The 22,732-nt window shown below is 42.6% G+C and overlaps 1 protein-coding gene across 1 annotated transcript in view; it reads right to left on the bottom strand.

The window, feature by feature from the left end:
* Positions 1–5,798: 5,798 nt before the first annotated feature.
* Positions 5,799–22,732, bottom strand: part of LOC111223898 (attractin-like protein 1) — a 243,612-nt gene continuing 226,678 nt past the window's right edge. Inside the window, exons 28-29 of the mRNA XM_022748196.1 lie at positions 17,218–17,332; positions 5,799–5,945 (exon numbers count right to left, since the gene is read on the bottom strand). Coding sequence (XP_022603917.1) covers positions 5,824–5,945; positions 17,218–17,332 — 237 coding nt within the window. The 3' untranslated portion in view covers positions 5,799–5,823. The remainder of the gene's footprint in view (positions 5,946–17,217; positions 17,333–22,732) is intronic.

The following is a 22,732-nucleotide window of genomic DNA, read 5'->3' as shown; positions in this document are numbered from 1 at the left end:
ATAAATGGGTCGGACAAAATAATAGAAAATAATAGAAACTTGAAAGCCATGGCGAGTGTCTTTATGTAGCAGTAGATTTGTGTTGGCATCGGTTCTGAATATTTCTGTCTCTTTGATTACTAATAATTGGAATCAGCCCTTAAAAATCTGTTGATCCTTATTGCTGTTAGTCAATTTAGGCTAATTCTGTCCTTGATTAATTAATGTGTTATTCAGTTAATACCAAGGAATACACCATGAATGAATGAATCCAAGTTTATGTTAAGTTCTATGTGCTTCTATACAGTACATAATATATATACAGTTCATCATACTATTTGCTATTTAAAAAAAAAATCCTAATAAGTAACATACAACAGACCAGCAGGTGCTTTGTAGACCAAGAGGAGGATTTTTTAAATTGTATTCTGAAAACAACAAGTAGCCTGGGAAAGTTTCAGAGAAGAGAGAGAGTTATGTGGTCAGATTTTTGGCTGGACCACAGCAGTACTGACGCTGACTGACTGACTGACTGACTGACTGAGCGACTGACTGACTGAGTGATTGAGTTGAGTTATTTGGCCATTATTTTAAAGGCACATTGTCAGTATGCTCCTACATAGGTGGGTGCACAGCGTGTCTGTTTAACACAAGCAGAGTTGTGAAGATGAGCTTCAGGTGTTTGATGTTTAGTCCGGTGGAACATTAGGATACAGCCACAGAAGGTCAGAGCATTCTTTGTCCTTACAGATCATTTAAATAACATTTGTTTAAGCTTTATTAAAGTAATGGTAAACAAAAAATAATTAAATAATACTTTTTAAGGACTTGACAGTAAATCTTAGTGTCTCCTGTTATTTCTTTTCTCCCCAGATGCTCCAAGGATCCAGCTGATTACTGGCAGTTTGAAGGTGGATTTTTCTTCATCTGCTCCGTTGCACCGTCACTTCTGGTAAAGATTCATTGACCTTTGTGGCATGTTTTGATTTGACTTATTAATACACTGTATAGTTGGGATTCTGACATAAAAGATAGTATAATGTTTGTCCACATATGTTGTCAGAACTATATGGAGAATACTGTGGAAAACAAGATGAAACTGAATTGGAAGATACAAGCTAAAAAACAACAGACCACCCCCCCTCAGCTCCACAACCCCCCCTCTTTCAGAGGTGACATCATCACCTCCTCATTATAGTAACCTTAACAGGCAAGATAGACCAATGGAGAAATGCCAGTTTCAGTTCTTTAGATCATCCCGGGGCTCTGAAGAACTATTTGTGAATAATTGGTTGATATTATAAATTTACATCTGAATATATTAAATAAAAGTGTTATAAAGTCAATAGTGGTGTGTATGTTATTTGTAATTAAGTTTCCAACCCCACTTTAGTTGAAAGACTACATACAGAGACTTAACAGTTTAATTTGCATTTCTTCAGTATATTATATTTTATGAGAAATGTAAGAAAATTGATGTGAATCTGAATCATCGCTTTATGACTCGCAGGGTTCAACCCACTACATAACCCTTCTGTTCATACTTACACCAGTGTGTTAAGGTCAGAGGAAGATGATGGCATTGGCACTGAGCAGAACTTTGCATATGAACATAAATGATCAGAGGTGTGTGTGTGTGTGTGTGTGTGTGTGTGTGTGTGTGTGTGTGTGTGTAAAATAGATGTGAAGGGTTTAACAACAATGACAGACCGTCATTAATATGTTGTGGCGCAGTCCCTTTCTTCCTCTTTCCTTCTCTCTATGTTCTTCTCTTCTTACATTGACTTTACTAAAAACACAGACTTCTCTTTCATCCTCAGAACTGGTTTAAAAAACATTAGATCAGGATAAGAGGGAAAGTGCACCACTTCCTGCTGGCTCTGACGTGCAGGTATTGAGCAGAGCGGAGATGCCAGCAGCCCACTTAATGCTAAATACTGCACTCTTTTATCTTGAGGAAAAATAGAGCGAGCTAAGAGCGTAAAAAGGAGCACTTATCTCCTCCTGGTCACTAATGGCGGTGACAGCAGCAGCATTGACCTCATGTAATGTTCAGAGGCCTTTCAAGTTCCAAACTAGACTTTCAAAGAAAGGAGTCGAAAGCAAAAGTCAGACAAACAGGGTGTGAAATCATTAATAAAGCGTCACAGCCTTTGTTGATATAGTTGTAGAAATCAGTGGTTGCTCAGGGAAATCTAACCAAATCAAACGTAATTGATTGTGTTTTCACTGAAGTTCTGTTTCGTTTGGATCGTTTACAGACTGAATAAACAGAATATGACCAAATCTTAGTGAGCAGGATCAGACTAACATTGGTTTACAAGAGGATAAGGTATTTTAAGGTAAAAAGAAGGCATATGCAAATGATTGCTGACATGAAAGCATTGTTTATCCAGCTTTTATTTACCGCTACATCACTGACTGTGAAGGATTTTGAAATGCAGCCAGACGGTAGAGAGCTGCAGCCACTAGATCCTCCTCTGCTGTTCCCTGGAAAGAATGCACGCTGGTTGTTTTCTTCTGGTTCTAGTTCCTCGTTTGCATAAAAGTGTCTAATTCTTGAAGATGTTGAGATCCCTTCGACAATCCCGCCCCCACTGCCTCATGATGAAGGACATAATCCGTGGTTCATTTTAAAAACACACAGCAGCCATTTGTTAGAGAGGCAATGTAGACATAAAAAGACTGCATTTATTTTGTGTATATCTATAAACTGCATCTGTATGTGGCACCACATTTGTAAACAAAGCCGCACTGTGATGCTCACTACACATAAAAAGTATAAATATGTTTGTGCACAATAGCAGAGCCTTAGGAGCCGTTATGAAGGTTATTATTATTATTACACCTGCGTTTGACAGGACACAAGGTCTGCAGTGAGAAACCGCAGATGTTGTTCATGCAAAGTTGACGTCTTGACCCTGAGGTTGGTGTTTATCTTCTGCAGAACATGAACATGCTCAATAAATCCCATAGTCTTATCTTTACATAATCTCTTCTGTCCACTTGATGTGCAGATCTGTCACGGCTGCTGTAGACGATTCACTGCAGCCAGTGTGTTGGTGTCCACAATGGGGTTTTTTTTGTATGTATGTGCTGGGTGTATTTTTGCTGGAGCTGAAGTCTGTGAACGTTTAGAAGTGACTATTTATTGTCACGACTTATTTGTTGCTTTGTCCTCATCTAGTTTTAGTGTAGGAATGTTTTCTTGTGTGTAAGTAGTGTTGGTCTTTCCTCGGATGTTTGTGTACAGTCGGGCTGAATGATATGCAAAAAACTGAAACTAAAATTCATATTGCAATTAATTTGGTAGATATCGCGATCGCTTGATTGATTTGTCGGGTCTTGTTCCAAACAAACATTTTTCTTCGTGCTTGGAGAATATGATTTGTGGGCCGGGGCGTCTCTGTAGCACCACAATGTTTAATTTATGATATGTTGTGATATGTTTACCTTTATCAAATTTATTGCACTTGGCCACATTGTGATATTGATAATATTTTGATTAACTCTTCAGCCCTGGTGCACAGTATTCAGTAAATGTTGATATAAGATTTAGATTTAGATTACCACATCTGAATGAACAGAAACTGAAAAATACACTCGGTGGTCACATTATTAGGAACACCTGTTGACATTGGGGGAAATGTGTATATTCAAATACATGTTTGTTACTGAGTACATTATATTAAGAGGTGTGTCTAATTTTTTTGTCCTTCCCATTTACAAAAAACCAAAACCAAACAAAACAAAACAAAAAAAAACACTTCTTGATATCATGGAGTCCAGAACAATGGGCACTGTGTGTGTATTGGAAATGTAGTTGCTAAAGAGCAAACACTCCCTTCTGAAGTGATTCCAGTGGACATGCCAGGTCAGATTTTGTTCAGAAAGTAGAAATGTCACAGGGTCACTCCGGAGACCGAGGATATGCACAGCACCATGGGAATCACTCGGTGCTGTTCTGCAGCTGAAACCTTTATATGACTTGGTTTTTCAGGCTGGCGGTTGTGTTAGACGGGAAAATGAAGTAGTACCTTGAATGTGAACGGTTGTGATTGAGTGTTGACAGTAATAATTAGCTGTAACAGAGCTATGATTATTATTAACATTAACCTGATGTGTTATTCAATACGTTTGTCCACTCAGGTTGTAACTCCATCAGCGGTGTTGGATGGCAGAGTCTATAGTACGAGCCGTCATCTGACCCTACTGACATCGTGAGAATGCCGATCAATACACCGTCACACAAACCAGAGGTAAGAACACACACAGTCCGTCGGTTACAATTACCATACGAAGAGGCATCAAAATGTTTTAATTGTAAATGTACAGTTTTTATGCTCATATGGACAAAAACAGTGATGTGAGCTGCCCTTTGTTAATAGAAGTCTCAACAACAAACTGGTGCAAAATTACATGGAGTCAAAACGTCTGAATGAAAACAGTCAGACTCAATATATAAACGATACATGTGCATAAAGACGTAACTCTACTGTGTATGTGCAGTTGATAAAAAGTGACTTTACAATAATAAATGAAGTTTAAGGTTTAAGATATTTGGTAAAAGGAAGGACTTGACATCACTTGCTATGATACACATACAATATGGTGTTTGCCATGTAAATAAATCCTTTGGAAATGAAGAGATACTGAGTGTAGAAGCATAAAAAGGGAATACTGCACAGACCTGCTCTATAAAATCAATTTAGTCTTTCTGTTTAAAAAAAAATCCTTAGTGCATTTGTAAACTTGCTAAATTATTGTTTAACTGTAATTTGCATAATTAATAAATATCACATAAGGAGACATGTTATATAAACGTTTGTGTATCACAAATAAACAGGCAGGAAATTTACTGGAGGTCATGAGAAAAGATGTATACTGCAGCTTCACAGTCATAAATGAAATAATAGGCATATGAAAACCATCAGTAGTATGTGTTTGATACCGCCCTTAAGGTTACACTGCAGCCCAGACTAAACATTACATTTGGATGATCAGTTGCATATTATTATCCCACAAGGGGCCCTAATGTACTGGTAAAGCATTTCACTTATAGTGCATATACAGATGTGTAGAAGGCCCGCATCTACAGGTAATGGACCTTTCCATTACAGAGGACCTGAGCAGATATCAAAATGTAGGAATTCAAATGTCGGTGCGGGGAAAAACAAAAATCAAATGTATTTCATAACGGACATGTTTTAACAGTTACATCCAAAGATCTTGGTAGCAAGATGCAGTTCTTCAACGTCTCAACAACAGTAGTCTTTAAGATTCCCAGAGGAGACTTTCTCCTCGTCACAGAACATCACCCACCGCAGTGTTTTTGCATTGATCTAGTTTGGTCTGAGTCCGAGTGGGTTTGTAAGTCAGGAGGACTTCATTTCGGCTCATTATCTTCCACTGGAGCTCAAAGCCATTTAGTTTGGTTTTATTGGTGGAAAAATGACAAGCAGAACCCTGGAGACGCAGAGCCACATGGCATGTAAGCAGAACAGTCTGCCAGCTCTCCTGGTAAATATCTGACCAAAGCTATGATGGAGAAACACATTCTCTTTGTCGGTCTGCAATTAGTTTTCCAATTGTTGGACAAAAGGAGAATGTTGATGAAGTTTTCCATCTAATCCAGGGAAGAAAGGGACCACAAGTCCCAGTTTGGGTGCCCATCCATTCCTTCCCTCCTTCAAAATCCACTTTAAGCATCATCCAGACCCAATTGTTGCAGGCTTTGTGTGGTGTTTACAGTGTTTCCCCTTGTATAAAGCCAGTGACAATATCTCCAGTGAAACCCCCCCCACCCCCACCCCCCGGGGACACGTGGATATGTGGGCATCCAGTTCATACGCAGGTCCCTTGATGGTGCACGGTGTGTTTGCGGTGCTTCAGACCGAGGCCTCGTTCCTTGAGGTCCATCGCTCGCTGTTGTGATGTGTCCACCAGAGCGCTGGCTATAGCAACACCTAGAAGCCCAGAGAGAAGAGAGAGTCAGGAGAGAAACATGGAACATGATGTTTTAGAAGTAGCTGTGACTTACTAATGAATGACCATCTATTGGCTGTGAGATTGTTATGGATTTTTGTACATTCCTCTTCCTCCACTACGGAGGTGAAATGTGGAGCACCACAAGGTTCTATTGTGGGACTCCTTTTGTTTGTCTATGTACACACACTGATTATAGGAAGTAATTTTTCAATATTTAATATGAAGGATCAACTTAATTAGTTAAGGAGAAAAGACATGCATAAAATATATAATACTTGTATACAGTATGTATATAAAAAATTTAAGATTTGTTAATTCAAGACACATTGGACCAAAAGATTAAAAATGACGTAAAATTAAACAGTCCATTAAAATAAAAAAAATTTAAAAAACTTTACTGCAACTTCACACATTTCCAATACTTTATGTATTTACAATTTAAATCTGGAGAGTGGGACTTTAACATATAAATGAAACCCTGTTGGCCCCTGTGAATCAATTTTGTTTCTCATTTCCCTTCAGTTGTCGAATAAAGATAAATAAATAAATAAAAAGAAGTAAGTTTGGAAAATGACTATAACCAATGTATAATTGGATTTTAATGTATTCATGTATTATGTGTAAAGCACTCTGTTAAATGTATTTTTTTTTTTAAGTGCTAGACAATTAAAATTCTCATTGAGCTCTAACTGAGAGACGAGTGAAAAGTCTCAGCCGGTGTGCGACAGGTGGAGACACACCGTCCGACTGGCAGGCACAACATCCAGAAAACGATTTTCCTCTCCCCAGCCAGTGTTGTCTGGCTTCAGCAGGAGACAAGAGGGCTAACGCTCAAGTCACCGAAGCGTATCTCCCACCTTCCTGTCTCTTCTTCTCTCCCTTTTCACCGGCTCCCTCTCACAGTCCAGCAGGATGTCATACCTCTCTCAAAACAACTTCAGTATCTGATGTTGGACTCTCCACAGCAGGGCTTAGACATAGCGGGCCGGACAGACCAAGGCATCAGATGCCTCGCAGCATTGTCGTACCTTGGCAGTAGCTGCTGTTGTTAATGTGGATTTAGAGTCATGGCAGCTCTTGCGAGTGCAGCAAGTCCTGTCTTTCCCTCCCGACAATCGTGGGCCTGACAATGCATGGTCATTACAGCGAGAGCTCAATCTGCCAGTATGCAGGAGCCAAATAAACAAAACAGGCAAACAGCGGAGGGAATCTGCTGCGCTCTTGATATGATTTGGATGCAGGACGTTTTCAGCATTTCACACTCAAGTGATTCTTGGGATTTTTTTTTTTTGTGGGTGGAAAGGGGAAAGCCGATTACACAGTTGCTCAGTGTGCGCCTGTCTGTGTACGTGACTCTGCAGGTTTGTGTGTGCGACTATGAGTAACATCGTAGGTGTGTGTGTGTGCACCTGTGCACATACATATTTTGCAAAGTTCTGACACAGCGAACCATACAGACAGATACGGCAGCCAACAGCAGCAACATGTGCTCCGTTCATTCAAAATGATGGAGGGAAGGTGATTGGCTAGAATCACCTGGTCTGTTGGAATGTGGCTCATTATGGCCGTTTGTTTCTCGTTGGCCCTGGTTTTATAGGTGTGTGTGTTTTGGCTTTTTGTTGCTCTTTATGGGAATCTGTGGTTTGGTTGTTGGTTTTGCTCGTTTGCAAATCTTCTGTATATTTTAAGAGTAAACAGCTGCCGCGTTGCCTCGACAAAGTCGTGTCCCCGGCTTGTTTTTTGAGGAGATTGTTTTGTTTTACATTTTACAATTAAAAACAAACAGTTGGTGGATGTTTTAAAGATTGATTCCAGTATTCTTTAGACTCGGTACATTTAAACTTTGCTATCGTTAGGCCAATAAAAAGTGTTTAGATGGCTCTGAAACTTTATTTATTTTTTATTTTTGTGCTGGACCAAACTCTTGAAGGTGTTTGGGGGCGGGTGACTTGAACTTCTGACCTCAGTATTTATAAAACCCCGGCTGTAACTCTGCCTCTGTCACTTCTTACTTCCTTAAACTTACAAGTGGTAAGAGCTGAAATCTCACATCTGCTGCTTCCAGCTTCTAAAATGAGCATGTGGCAAATTTTTTTCACTATTAACTGAGATTTTATTCACAAAACCGTTAATTGTACGTTTTTTTCATGCAGCACTTTGACTGATTGGTAATGTAATCAACTGCTCATTTATTTTTGATTTTGTATCATAAGACGATATGAACATACTTGGCGCATCACACTGTTTTATTTTTTGTCTTTGAATACACGGTACATAATCCGTACTTTCATTTGTGATTTGACATATTTTCATAGTGGTCGGGGACAAAATGCTGGTGGTTCAACTGTGTGATTCAAAGGCTTAAGAGTCTGATTTGCTGCATTAAAACACCAAATATATAATACAAAAATAAAAAATTAGGGAGACTTGTGATTAAATCCCCCTCAGTCACAGAGAGATGATTGACAGATGACAAAAAGGAAAGAAAATAGAAAAAGACGAGGGACAGATCCGGGAAGGAAACGACATTTCAGACATATTCTAAGTTAATCTGCTCTGATGGGACAGACAGCTGTCTGAAACCAGACTCCTTTTTTTTTTTTGGGAGGACTCGAGGCCAAGACGAAGGCTACGGCAATGTCACTAGATATTTCACATCACTAAATCATCTCCACAAGACCTCAAACTACTTGTCTGAATGCGGTAGGCGGCCGTTATACTCTACACACACGCACACCTGTGTACGAGATATCAAGCGCCAGCTCTCAGTGAGAGCTGGCTCGGTTCTAATGAAAAAAGAATCCACAAAGACCGGAAAAGTTTACAGGAAGATAATAATTAATTTTCTAATGTAACATCTGAATATTCTTCCATCAAAATAGCTCTCACCTTTGACAAATTGCCGTCATAATTGTGTTGATTTTTCCGGGTGAACACACACATCTCCATTTGCAAAATTAAATTGGTCAAAAGTAATCAAATTATGCTGCAGGTGAGTGCAAGTGCTCATTTGCTGCCGTGGCAACCGGGCGCGTTAATGTGATTGTTTTGTCAGGTGAGTTGACGCAGTCCATTAAGCGAGCCCTCTCCCCGCGCCCCCAAGCGACAGCTACACATCTAGACAGGTCAACTCAGACAGAGATGTCACCACAGCACCGAACCCCGCCCCCTCCACCCCCCTCCTCCTGATAGACTAATGGGGTCATTAGCAGGAGACAAAATTCCCCAGGAACACATATCGGCACAGGTCTGATGTGGAAACTGGGACTGAAGCGGGAAAAACATCTGCGACGGGAGGAGCCCGCTCGCTAACCTGGTGTCAAACCTCACATCCAGGCCCTCCTCTTCTTCTACACATCAAAGCGTGGCTTCTGAGTTTGTGTTTGCCCTCAATGAAGGCACCGGGGACGGTAGCCTGCTTAGGAGCCAGTATAATAGTAAACAGAAGATACCACGGCGGCGTCTGTTCCATGAAGCGAAGGAAAAAATCAAAGTCAGTCAAACCGCAACACATTGATATTCAAATATTTATGCATCTGTGAGGCACTGATTTCAGGTTTTAGAAGACCAGCAAACATGACACACAACTACGACCGCTTTGATGTACGCATGTAAGATTCAGGTTTGATCCTGACTAACTAGGATGCCTTTCATTAATAGTACATGGCAGTGTTCGGTTGGACCTTTTCTCTGTGCTTGTTTGAAGAACACAGGATGAGAAAATATCTCCAAATGACCTGAAATTCATATTTAAATATTCCTAAAAATATATTTGATTGAAGAGAACACAAGGGAAGAAGTTCTTCTCCAGAAAGTTGAGGAAGTGAAAAAGTCTACATGCGCATCGTTTAAAAAAACAAACAAAAACAGACAGCTGCAATACAGAGGGTCTTGACCTCGTCTTGCCTTTCATTTTGGAACAACCAAGAGGCAAGAAAGAGGAATAAAGGCAAAACAGCGGGGGGGCGGAAAGGACAATGACTTGATATGATCAAATCCTCATGTCCACATAATAAATACATGAGTTGTCTGGGTGTAAATGCCACTGAGTATTAGTCTAAAAGTCAGAGCCGGCAGATAAAGGAGTAGCAGGATGTGGGGGGGTGACAGGAGAGTCCATCCCAGCAGGGTGGGTAGTTTCAAAGACAAAGAGGATCAAAGTATCGGAGATCCATTCCGGGTCAATGGAGCTGAGTTTCCGAGCTCTGCCCTCCGATTCCTGTCAAGCAGCTATCCAGTCAGACACCCAGAGGGAGACAGTGGGACACGGGGAGGAGGGCGTGAAGAGGTCGACACGGAGAGCGGAAGCAAAAGACAGAACCGCTAGAGCAATGCTCACAGGCCAGTAGTCACAGTCTGAGTCTACGTCTGGTCTGAGAGAGGAGAAACTCCAAACGACGGTTCAACGAGGACGACGTACACTTTATTAGTGCAGCTGCTTTTTCATTCAGCTATCCAATCAGCCAAACACGTGGCAGCAGTGAAATGTATAAAACCACACAGATACAGGTCAGGAGAGTAGCCGTGGTTATAACACTGAGACTAATGTGGATCTAACTCAATAAATATAATAAATAAAGTGTTTTACTGAAGTGTTATCTCACATTTTGAATGTTTTTAAACACAAATGACCCAAACCAATTTCCTGGCCAGGGATTATAACGTTGACTTTTTCCCTCCCTTCAGGAAAAGAGCCAAAGAGAGAATGATACAGCAAAAGCCTCAAAATGCTTCGTCAGTTAAAAGAAAGACAGAAAAGAGAAAAGGGAGGTGGTGAAGAGTAAAGACTGAAAGAAACCTGAGGAAGTAAAAGATTCAAATTCAGAGACACACGGCTGATCTCCATGGAAACGTTCGGTCTACACTCCACCAGAAACTACAGAAGAAACGGAGAGAGAGGTTTTCTGGGAGGCAACTAACTGCAACATCCCTGCTTGAAGATCAGATGGAAGTCCATGTTGCATGACATCCTCTCTCTCTGCCACTTTACAAAATAAACCACCATGTTTACTTCCTTCAGCCACTTCAGAGGAAACCAGGAGCAGATTAATCACAGCGTGACCACTTGATGACCGATCACCTCAGCGTCGGTACAGTGTGTATATGCAAAGGTGGGTCTGTCGGCCGGGGGGGGGGGCGTCGCCGCGGACTCTCACCACTTATCTCCCGTCTCTTTCTGTTTCTTCCTGATGCATCTTCAACTTTCTACCTACTCCGCTCACGTCTCGCTTATCAAATTCTTAGCCTTTTAATACCCCCTTTCTCTCTCTCTCTCTCTCGCTGCTCTATTTTTACCCACAAAGACTTTGAATCATCTTACAGTACCTGTGTTTCTTTTGCCTCTCTTTTCCCCTCCCTCTGTCAGATATTACCGGGTCTATCTCTGGTGCTGAATAGGCAGATTAGTGCAGGGAAAGACGGCTGTGAATACCGCTGCGCCTCTGTCTCTATTGACCCACTATCTAAGCTCGAGAGACAGAGAGAGAGAGAGAGAGAGAGAGAGAGAGAGGCTGAGAGGGAAATATAGCCCACGGTCTCTCTCTTTCTCTCCAACCTCAACAACACTGCTGCACCATGCTGAGAATATGCGCAGCCTGGTAAATCCATTAATACCACTGATTTGAGTCCCATTTTATATGAAACAATAAAAAAAAAAATGAAACAACTGCAGCTGCAGGAGGCAGAGCATGAAGATGTAAAACTGACAGGAGAGAGATGTGTGAAATAGTGAAATAGAGTCTGTGGAGATGAAACCAAAAATAAAATCTCTTTCTCCCTATTTTTTTTTTTTTTTTAAACCTCCATCCCTCCCTCTCTCCATTTCACCCGTCCTGACTGTCAGTCTTCTCCCCTTGCTCCGTCCATCACGTCAGGCCACTGTGACTTTGAATCAGTCAAACAGTCACTCAGCGGTCAAACGGTTCCTCTCCTGTGCGAGTCGCTCTTGGAGACAGGCACCATGTGTGAGTCGTCCACTGCAATTTGGCTGACAACAGCTGTCAGCCACTCTAACGGCAGCGAGTCGCTGTAATTCTCAGGATTCCTGGTTGAATTATTGAATCGTTTTTCGGTTTTTAATGCGAGTGTGTTTCCGTCTCGCCAGATTGAGTGAGTGAAGAAGAAGAAGAAGCCATACAAGAGCTTAGAGACCTCCTCTACATCTGCAGCTTGTAATCTCATCACACAGACCGGCCTGCGGAGAGCGACAGAGAGCTCAGCTATTTCCAAATCTGTAATACATGAATCTGAGTGAAAGGTGCTGTCTTGCAGGATGGCGAGAGACGTGGTGAGAGCGTCACAACTGGCCCTTTAAAGTTTTACTTTCATGCCTGGCTAAAACAAAACAGCAGAAAAAGGGAAAGCACTGTGAGTGAAGACTTCCCGTCAGCTGCACTGGTGTCCGTCAGTTCATCGGTGGGGACGAAGGAGGGGAGTTCCTGGCCTTTTAAATAATCAGATGACACCGTCATGTCTCCCACTGTATTTGATTCCATCCATCCATCGTAAACCCACTTATCCGAGTCACAGCGATAGCAGGCCATTAATGGTAACCCAGATGTCCTCCCAGCCACTTCCTCCAGCTCCTGCTGAGGGACCCAAAGTCTTTCCAAGGCCAGATGGGATATAAAATCCATGCAGTGGGTTCTGGGTCTGCCGCCAGACTAAACAGCTTCCACTTATACTGTACATCGCAGGCATTTTCATCACTTCTACCTCAAGAAGCAGTGGTTTTTATTCTGAGGCGAGGGTTGGAACTTCATCACTAGATACTAAGAAATAAGACAGTGAGTTCTTCTGTCGCTTTGCATCAACCTGCAATGGAAACAAGTCTTTCCTCTGGTGTCTTACATAGACAGTAATTGTGGGCCGTTTGATGCATGTATGTATGTGCGGTATTTTTACCGGCTAGCCATCTAATCGTTAAGAGAGATCTACAAATCCACTTCCTTGGTTTTGAGGAGGACAGACTGAGAGAGAAGAAGAAAAAGAGTGAGAGGAATATGTGTTAGGATACTGGCAGCTGATAAAAACTGTAAGTCATAAAGCTGCTGCTGAAGTCTTTTTTTTCCCCCCTCCTCTTTTAAAACCAACGCTGGTGTTTCCTCTCCATCTCGGCCTCACATGTGAAAGGGTCAGTTTATGGTAAAACCTCGGGGGAGCGGAGCGAAGGAGGACAAGAAGAAAACAAAGAGAGGAGGGTGTGAGGGAGGGCGAGCTAAAATAGGCTCGCTCATCGAGGATTCCTCTTGAAGTGTCTCCCACTGAGGGTGGGCGGAGCTAGCCTGCAGTGACTTCACGTTCATACATGCATAACATCAATGGAGGGCTGCTGTCTGACCCGACGCAGCGAGTCTCTCTGGGGAGCAGAAGGGTGGGAGGATGGAAGGAGCGAGAGACCTGGGGATGGATGATGGGTGGGCGATTTTTTTATTTTATTTTTTTATTTTTTTCAATTTGTCCAAGGCTTTTATGTTTCTCCTTGGTGTTTTTTATAAGTTACATCGTGTTTTTACGTGCTTCGTTTCTTGTGTTTGCATGTGTGAATACTGTGATCATGACAAACTCTCTGATCACTAAGCAAACACACACACACACAAGCATCCACTTCAGGCTTCAAACACTGGTAACGAGAGTTATTTCATTGATTTGATGAGAACAACAACAGAGGAGCCTGGACGTCCCCCGGGGAGCAGCCTGACTAGAACTGATGAGCCTCTTATTGGCCCTAATTTCCTGAAAATGAGTCTGCTTCTGCTCTGATGAGCTAATGTCCAAAACATCAGGTAGAGTAAGGTGGTGAAGGAAAAAAATAAATAAAAAACCTCCAATGAAATAACAACACGTTTAACTCTGAAACACAAAACTGTGTTCAAACAATTTAAATGTCCTGAAACTGATTGGATCTTCAGTTTTATCACCTTAAATTGCACGGCTGGACTTCTGCCAATAATAAGCAGCATCAGGTGCTGAATGTTGAGGCGGAGTAGTATCGTTGGTTCGGGTAAGGTCAGGTTTGGGCTGTTTTGTTCAAATTTTGTTTTCCAAATATTTATCTCTTAAAAAAAAGTCTCTCGTTTTCTCTTTTGTACCATTTTTTTTTTTTTTTGCATTTCCCTTCGTGTCGTGTTCTGGAAGTAAAAGGGGCAACACCAGCGGAGGAGGGCGAGAAGACAGATCACTCATGTTCCAGGTTTTGTCTTTGTTCATGTCGTTGGCATTTAACTCACTTAGCACCATCACTACACAGTAGAACAGAGCAGGAATACAACAGGTCGTAGACACATCATTAATTGTCCAAACCTCTAATTTGCAGGTGAAAGATTCATTATGATAAAGGATTCGGTAAAAAATATTTTTTTGTTTCATTCCTGTGACTGTCAGACCCCTTGTCCACTAATAATAATGATAATGACTATAGTGTGTAGCTGGTAATAAATAATAAAATAAACTATGACAATAAGACCAAAGATGAACAAAGAAACCCTCCGTTCTTTGCACCATCTCCACTTCCTGTGACCTTCTCACAGTCTGCCGAGAGTCAACATTTAACCGAGCAACAGCAAACAACTGCATCAGTTCAACATCAGACTTGTTGTTTTTGTGATTTAGCTTAACAGAAAGTAGAGGTTTGCTTTACCTGAGCCTTATTTCCACACAATGGGCCTGGACTGTTTACTGGACCTCCATTTGTTCCTAATGCACTTGTCACCATTAACCTCTAAACTGAAGTTATTATCATAATTTCTTCTGGTGGTAGCAAAGGTTTCACTTTCTATCTTTTACGCACTTATTCTCACACACCCTGACACTTTCTGTTTGCCTGTTCCCTCCACCTCTATTAGACCACACTGGCTGTTGCCACGTTTTAAAGGCCTCAACATAAAGCCGCCCTACGAGCTCCAGAGTAAGTGCTTCATTTTCCGTCTGCTCTGCTCGTTTCCTCTGTCAGGTACTCACTGCGGTAAAGGCTTTGCTTCCTGCCTGGAGGAACGGAGGCTTCTCACACCTGCTCCAGTTACATACGGTCCACTTTATCAGGACCAAAACTACCAACAGACAAACTGACAGCAGTCTCCCGAAGAGCTGCAGGGGAAAAGGAAAACGCAAAAAGAGAGAGAGAGTTCTGGGAGACGTATTCGTGCGAGCAGGGAGAGTAGAGGTCGACCGAGGTGCAAGATGAGCTGGAGGGAGAGAGGATTGGCCTTGTGCTGACGCTGCGTAACACTCCGGGCCTGTGTCGGGTCTGTGAGGAAGTTGCTGCCGTCTTTTCAGCCGTGTGGTGGTCGACCGGAGCGACCGGGGGGGATATCGCGTGTCGTCCGTCTGTAGCAGCAACATGAGCTCGGACTGTGGAACGTCAGGATGTCTCATTGATGGGAACAACTGATCCGACAGTAAGTGTTGGAGCGAAACCAGGCGGGTCTGACCACATCAGACCGTCTTTAAAAAGGAGCCGTATGTCAAGAGTTTTTCCTGAACGAAACATTATGTTGCTGTGAGAAAAAACAGGTTTTATCGGCTACACACACTGTATCGTAAAAGCTGCTGATCTGCAAATTTTTCCGTCACGCTTCTGCTTTCCACATTTATTTTACACAGTTTAGAGTCTTGCAGGATTTCCTACAAAACTGTCTCCCAGGAGCTAAAAGGTTCCTGCACCGTTCAAATCCAGCTCTGGACCTTTGTTGCATGAGCACCCACCGCTCAAACTGTGGGTGCTCTGGTATCAATGAATAAAGCATTAAAAACTTCTCTGTGCGTGTGTCCCACGCCTGGTTTACATGGAGACATCAAGTCACCAAATGCATCCTACATGTTTTTAAAGAACAAGACCTCAGTACTAAGAATAATTTCCCAACAACATACTGCATACTACAAACCACAGACGCTGGACATGTCCAGACGTCAGACGTGCACTTTAGTGACCGTATGACTCAGTGAATTAGATGACGTCCTGATTACTCTTATGGAGGACTGAAATGAACAAAAACAAACATTTCCTTTCCGCTAAGTGATGTTGGACACAGACCTGCAGAAACAACATCCACAGACTCTGAATTCAAAGACACTATGGAGATAAGACGTGTGGAGTGGAGTCAACGTGTATCCTTAAACAGCACTCCTGCAGCAGACGTCTAATGACGACAGCCAGGAGACATCGAGGCACTTTTGATGGTGCCATCACATTTTTATTGTGTTTTACGAGGCTTTTGTTCAAACTGCCACATCCTGTTTTTTCATGATGGCCGATGGGGAGCTGCCGCAAGACGCGCACGAGAAGCGCCGATTGCTACATCTGGAGTCTTTTTCCGACAATCGCCACGCTGCTGAAAACTTCATAAAAAGCAACACAAATGGTGTGGACTGTGTTTTTTTAATGAGTGTGGGATTTCATGGCTCAGACAGCTGACAGTTTACAACAACAGTGACAATCAAACGAATATGGAGGAATCAACAGTAGGAGAGTTGATATTTGTTACGCTTAAGACATAAAATAGTCACGTTAACTGTGTCCGACAGTTGGACATAAACACTGTCTGCTGATGGCGGCGGCGGCTACTGCAGCTGGTCACGACCTGCTCGTTCAAAATCATCAGCACAAAATAGAACCGACGCGGCGCTTTCTCTCCCCTTCATAAAACCGTCCTACCGAACGTGGCGAGCACACGAGGAAACCGTCAACCGACCAACGTCACCGTTCAAAGTCACTCATGGACTTCACCAGCCTAAAGCCAAACTGCACAAAATCTTTCCTGATGTCTCGCCTCAAGTGCGAGACGCTTGCTCACCACGTCCGGCCTCGGTTTATGGCGTGGTTATTGCCAAGAGAGGCATTTTGAAATTGTGGAAATCGGACTCACCCCCCTCAATTTGAGAACTGATGGGAGTCCTGAACCTGGAAGCTGCTGTTATTACCATACTTTAAAATTTATTCATTCACTTACTGTCCTTTTTCTAAGTACTGAACCTGTCCACTTTATTTGAGTGTTTTGTCGGCCTGTTTTTAATTCTGTAAAACCACCATAAATTAATATGCTAAAAAAAAAAAAACAGACCAACATCAAATTAAAAGCCAGTAGCTCCTGAAGACCCGACATAACACTGCAGAAGTAGAAAGTTTGAAACTACACGACAAAATGTGCAGCAGCAGCTTCAAATACTTAAATACTAAAAAAGAAGTTGGAATAACACATTCTATAAGCTGTTTAAGTGTGTGTGTGTGTGTGAGAGAGAGAGAGAGAGTTGTACCAGACTGTCCAGGTGGAGGTATACCAGATGGGACTCTGGGCAGGTACAGCAGCACCGTCAGAACACCTGCTCTGCTCCCCCAGCATGGCTCCATGGCGATGGGCTTCGGCGCCGCCTGTGAACACGACACATAAACAAACACGTACGTGATGAACGCGCTGGAAAGAAAACTGATAAAAGATACAAAGATTTTACAATAAGAAGAATATAAGAGAAGAAGAAGAAGAAGAAGAGAAGAGGATATATATGGCGCTGTGTGTGTGTGTAAGTATCTTTTATATGTGTGTGTACATGGAGCGCCACCTCCCCCAGGATCAAAGCTCCCAGCTGGGGGAGGCAGACTGACTGGCAGCCTGTGGAGTTCCACCTGCGGCACAGCTGATGTAAACAGGTAGGAGATCATCGTGTGTGTCTCTGCAGGTGAGTGTGTGCGCACACACACACACACACACACACACGTGTTCAGAGACAGACATCTCCTCATGTGCAGAGCATAAATTCATTCACTCAATATCCCATGATGACGAAGCAAAAACAACATTTTTTGTTTTGCAAATTTATTAAAAAGGAAAAACTTCACAACACACTGACATTAGTATTCAGACCCTCCCCTCAGTATTTTGGTGCCTCGCCACCTTTGGCAGCGACTACAGCCGCTTGTCCTCTCGGGTCTGATGCAACAATCTTTGCACACCTGGATTTGGGGATTTTTTCTGTCATTCTTCTCTGCAGATCCTCTCGGGCTCTGTCGGCTTGGATGGGGACCGGCGGTGGACAGACATTTTCAGGTCTCTCTAGAGATGTTTGGTTTGGGTTCAGGTCAGGGCTCTGGCTCGGGACACTCCCGTGCTGTCTCGGCTGTTTGCTTAAGCCGGGTTTAAACTCCTGCTTTAGGATCCACGCAGGGCCCACGCAAGCGTCTCACGCGGCTGTGAGCATTTTCTACTTGCCTCCGTGAACCTTCAGTGCTGCAGAAATTCTTATTTGTAACCTCGCAGGGATCTGTGCTCCACGGGCAGCTCCTTCCTCCTCACGGCAAAAAGGTGCGTGCCTTTCCAAATCACGTCCAATCACCTGACTTTACTCCAATCAAGGTGCAGAAACATGGGAGGAACCTGTGCTGATTTTCTAAAAGAGTGTAGATTGAAACAATTTTAGCACAAAACGTGAAAAAAGTGAAGTGGTCTGAACACTTCAACCATCCATCACATCAGCATCCCATAAAGCCTCAAATGAAGTCGGGACTGTGTTGAAACATATAGACTAATGGAGACACAATAAAAAACTAAACAAGCATCCTTATATGTGCCGCACCACTGGGACACGTTGTGTATAATGTGTCTTGCTGTATGTATAGTATCATGTGATTGGTGGGATAGTGTTTCCTTACACAACAAGGAGAAGAGTCATCGAGTTATTGATCAGCTTTGACCCTTATGCCATACCGTACCGCAGAGGTCACAAGAGATAGACCCTGTTTACACTCACTGTTTACTTCACTGTTCTCCCCTTTGCTTTACTGTTTCTTTCTTTATTTCCTCTGATCTTCTTCCTCTCGGCTCCGAGTGATGAACAAATCTGTCAGTTGGTGTGACAACTGTGAGCCTCAGATGACACTTGTACTTTGGGAATTCGTTGCTGACGAGAACGAATCAGAACAACGGAGACACAAATAGTAGCGACAGGGGCGACTGTTTGTGTGACTGTTCCTGTGTTTTAAGGATTTTTTATTTACCATTTAAGTAAATCATCTCAATACTTCTTCCACCGTTACACATCTGATCTTTTAAAGCATGAATCTTATCAATTCTACCTCCTAGAAGTCGTGTTTATGTTCATCTAAACGCTGCCCAGATTATGTTGTAGGAAGACGGGACCAGCATCACACACTAAATCACATGGGTTAAAGTTTGGAAAGGATCATGGTTTCATTTTGAGATTTCTTTTATTCCCTGTGGTTTTATTTATTTCTAAATCATTTTTATGTACGTGTGTGTGTGTGTGTGTGTGTGTGTGTGTGTGTCCTCTGTGTTTGTTTGCATTCACCTTATTAATAAAGATAATGTGTCCTTCACAAGAGAACAATTATTTATGTCACATTTGCTCTGATGAAGGCCCTATGCAGATCTGCTCGTTAGTTCATTGTTGTAAATAAAAGAACTACAAAATGATCACGACATGGTGTGACTTTTAAATTTCTAGATTTCCATCTGCTTCCTTTTTTCCTCGTTTTGTTTGGTTTTTTTGGGAAAAAACAAGCACACTGAAGAATATTAAACACGTCTGAACTCTGAATGCACCGTCAGGAAAATGACAGGAAATGATGAATTCACCACTAACTAGGAACACACACAAATAAACACAAACACACTCAACTGACTCCGTAACTAGAACGTCTTATTAGCGAGCACAACGAAAAACAAGGCACTGATGTTTTTAGTGACGGAGAACAAATAAGAATAAATGAGAATAAAACAACATGGATAACAGGTGTTTGTTGGCACAGAAATTATAAGTATTTTTACACACACACACACACACACACACACACACACACACACACACACACACACACACACACACACACACATTTTGACTGTGATGTGCACAAATATTAATGCTCACTTACTCATTTATTTACTTCATGGTGGCTTATATTTTAAACTGGCAGCATGGTTCCCAAAGCTACAGCAACTTAGTGTGTGTGTGTGTGTGTGTGTGTGTGTGTGTTTGTGTGTGTGTGTGTGTGTGCTTACAGCCCACTAGCTCCTTTGATCTAAGATGCACATAAACTGCAAAAAAAATGAGTACACACACTCACAAGCGTGTTTACATTACATCATATTTACGATGTAATGTCTCTTTAAACACAGCGCTGGTTAGTCGTTTAAAAGGTCATTAAAATTCATACTTCAGTAAACGATAAAGACACATGTCAAGTTAAGATTCAGCACATGTCGTGTACATGCGTCCGCTGCTACGTGTGGCCGCACAAGCTTCATAACAAGCTGCACAGAAAGTTCAAATAAAGGCACGTCTGTCGATTTTGTTCAGAAGTGGATTTATCCCCTTAACTGTATGAAACAAAAAACTACATTTAAGCATCTGGAAAGAAACGCAATGAAGTTAAAACTAGAATCACCTCCTCGTGGTCGTATCCCTCCGCCACTCAGACTAGTTTCAGGTTTAAGGTAAACCTTTGACCTCCAAAATCGAATCGATTCATCCTTGAGTCCTCGTGAATGTTTGTGGCCAATGTGAAGAAGCTCAGTCGAGGCGTCACTGAGGTATCGTGTCCACGAGAACGGGACGTACATACAGACAGACAGACGGACGGACAACCCGCAAACAATATGGCCTCCAGTAATAAAAAGTAAAAGTGAAAACGACGAAAAGATGAACACCTGAGGTACAAAACAAACTAAACTGACACGTGTGCATCATCGTCCCACACTGTCAAAGACTTTATGTCCTCAAACCTGCATTGCTTCCGTAATCATAACAACTAACTCATCAAAACTTTTCTCCAGTTGAGTCATAAAACAAATCCTACTTGGTGAGATGACAACACTAGTCATTAGTCCGAGCCTTGGGTCTACTTCTCAATACCACGACACACACACACACACACACACACACACACACACACACACACACACACACACACACACACACACCACAACCGCGGGTGGTTGAAAAGCTGATGTATGTGTGTGAGCAGCTGCATCATCAGGCCGGCTCCCCACACACACCTCACACCGGGACTGATTTCACTGGCTATAACAGGCGGATTAGCAAAATGGACAAATCTAACAGCAGAGAAGTAAGTGTGTGTGTGTGTGTGTGTGTGTGTGTGTGTGTGTGTGTGTGTGTACCTGAATCGTTGTCTGTATTGTGTCTTATGTGAGTAAGTATGTGTCTGTGTGTGTGTAGACTAAATGATGAAGCAGAGCCGGGTAATGTGACAACACTAAGAGCCGTCTCTGGCTCCTTTCCCAAACTAATCACAGTAAGTGTGTTGTGTGTGTGTGTGTGACAGAGAGAGAGAGAGAGAGAGAGAGATTGTACAGAAGTGACAAACAGAGGGAGAGCTAAGAAAAAAGTAGAAAGGGGTGAGTAAGTGAGAGGTGGGTGGGGGGGTGCATGGTTAGCGTGGAGTCAGGTGGGTGGAGCCCAGGTAGCCATTTAAGTCAACAGTAAAATCCTGCTGAGCTGTCTGTCCAGTATAAAAGCTTTCTCAGCTGACAGCGACTAAGTAGAGGAGAAGAGAACAGAGGTTCTGACCTGACAGAGAGAGAGAGAGAGAGATCACAAGTCTCTCGCTCATTTTATTTTTATTTTAAATATCAAGTGCCACTTAAGCCCAGACAACAGTTTTCGCTGACTGTGTGCAATGTAGAAATTGGCTCCTTGGCAATGCTGAGCAATTTCAGTGCTTCGTTCTATAGAGGATTATGATTGTAATCCAGAAAGTTGTTGTTTCACCGTGCAGTTTTTTTTATTTATAGTGGTTTGGTTGCCACATCAAGTAAAACTTTTTTTATGGCCCGTACGTAGCCTGAGTTACATACAGGCCGTGTGCGGGAAAGAGCGCGACTGATCTACTAAAGATCGGTTCATTTCAGCCGGTGGAACGACATTTAAGTTTCATTTCAGAAGCAACAAACTTAGTCCGTTACACACTCGCGAGAACCAGACTGAAGGTCTACAAAAATCTGTATTTGCTGCATTGAAGGTTCCCACGGGAGCTGAGATGCTGAGATGAGAGAAACTTTCCAGAAAGGACAGACATGTCCAGAAAGCTCCTCTACACTATCTAATTCTAAAAGGACTTATATCAGGAGTTTCCTTCAGTCTTTAAAGATGTTCCTCGCTAAGAGTACACGTGACACAGTGAATGGTTCATTTCCTGACGTGTTGTCTCTGACTAATCACACCTCCTCCTGACAACAGAGGCGAGTCAGACAGCGCTGATGACCAACAGCTGACGTCACTGGAGAGCGGCCCGGCAGCAGCATCGTGCGTCTCATCTGTGCCGCTTCCTGTTCGCGTCAAAACATGCGGTCTGACGACGAGCTCCTGTCATGCAGCTGAGAAACTTCCAGACAAGGTCGCTCTTCGAGGGAACTTCCTCCGAGGTCTTTTCTCCTTTTCGCTCATCAGAAATAAAACAGAGAAAAAAAAAAAGGAAGAAAATTTCCAAAACGTCCCGGAGAAGAGAGGTCATTCACCAAAGTGTCAGTCTCCCTCGCTCCTGCTTTCATCTCCTCTCCTCACAGTTCCTTCCTCCTCCCTCTCCCCTCCTCTCCAGTTTTTTCCTCTTCGTACTCGCTTCAAACCAAACAATTGTTGCAAACACTCGGCCATTTTTGGTCCCCGGGATGAACAAAGTGGTCAATTGAGCAGTGTTTTATAGGTGGGGGGTAGTGCTGCAGCAGAATGATAGATGAATTGTCTGAGGCCAGAGGAAATTGAGCCAAAAAGTTTATCTTCCTCTGGATAATCTCTCTCTTTT

The sequence above is a fragment of the Seriola dumerili genome, unplaced genomic scaffold (genome assembly GCF_002260705.1).
Source record: "Seriola dumerili isolate Sdu_G_001 unplaced genomic scaffold, Sdu_1.0 BDQW01000120.1, whole genome shotgun sequence".
In the NCBI taxonomy this organism is placed as follows: domain Eukaryota; kingdom Metazoa; phylum Chordata; class Actinopteri; order Carangiformes; family Carangidae; genus Seriola; species Seriola dumerili.
Note: the sequence above shows the minus strand (reverse complement) of the source record. Positions and strands in the feature narration are given on the sequence as shown.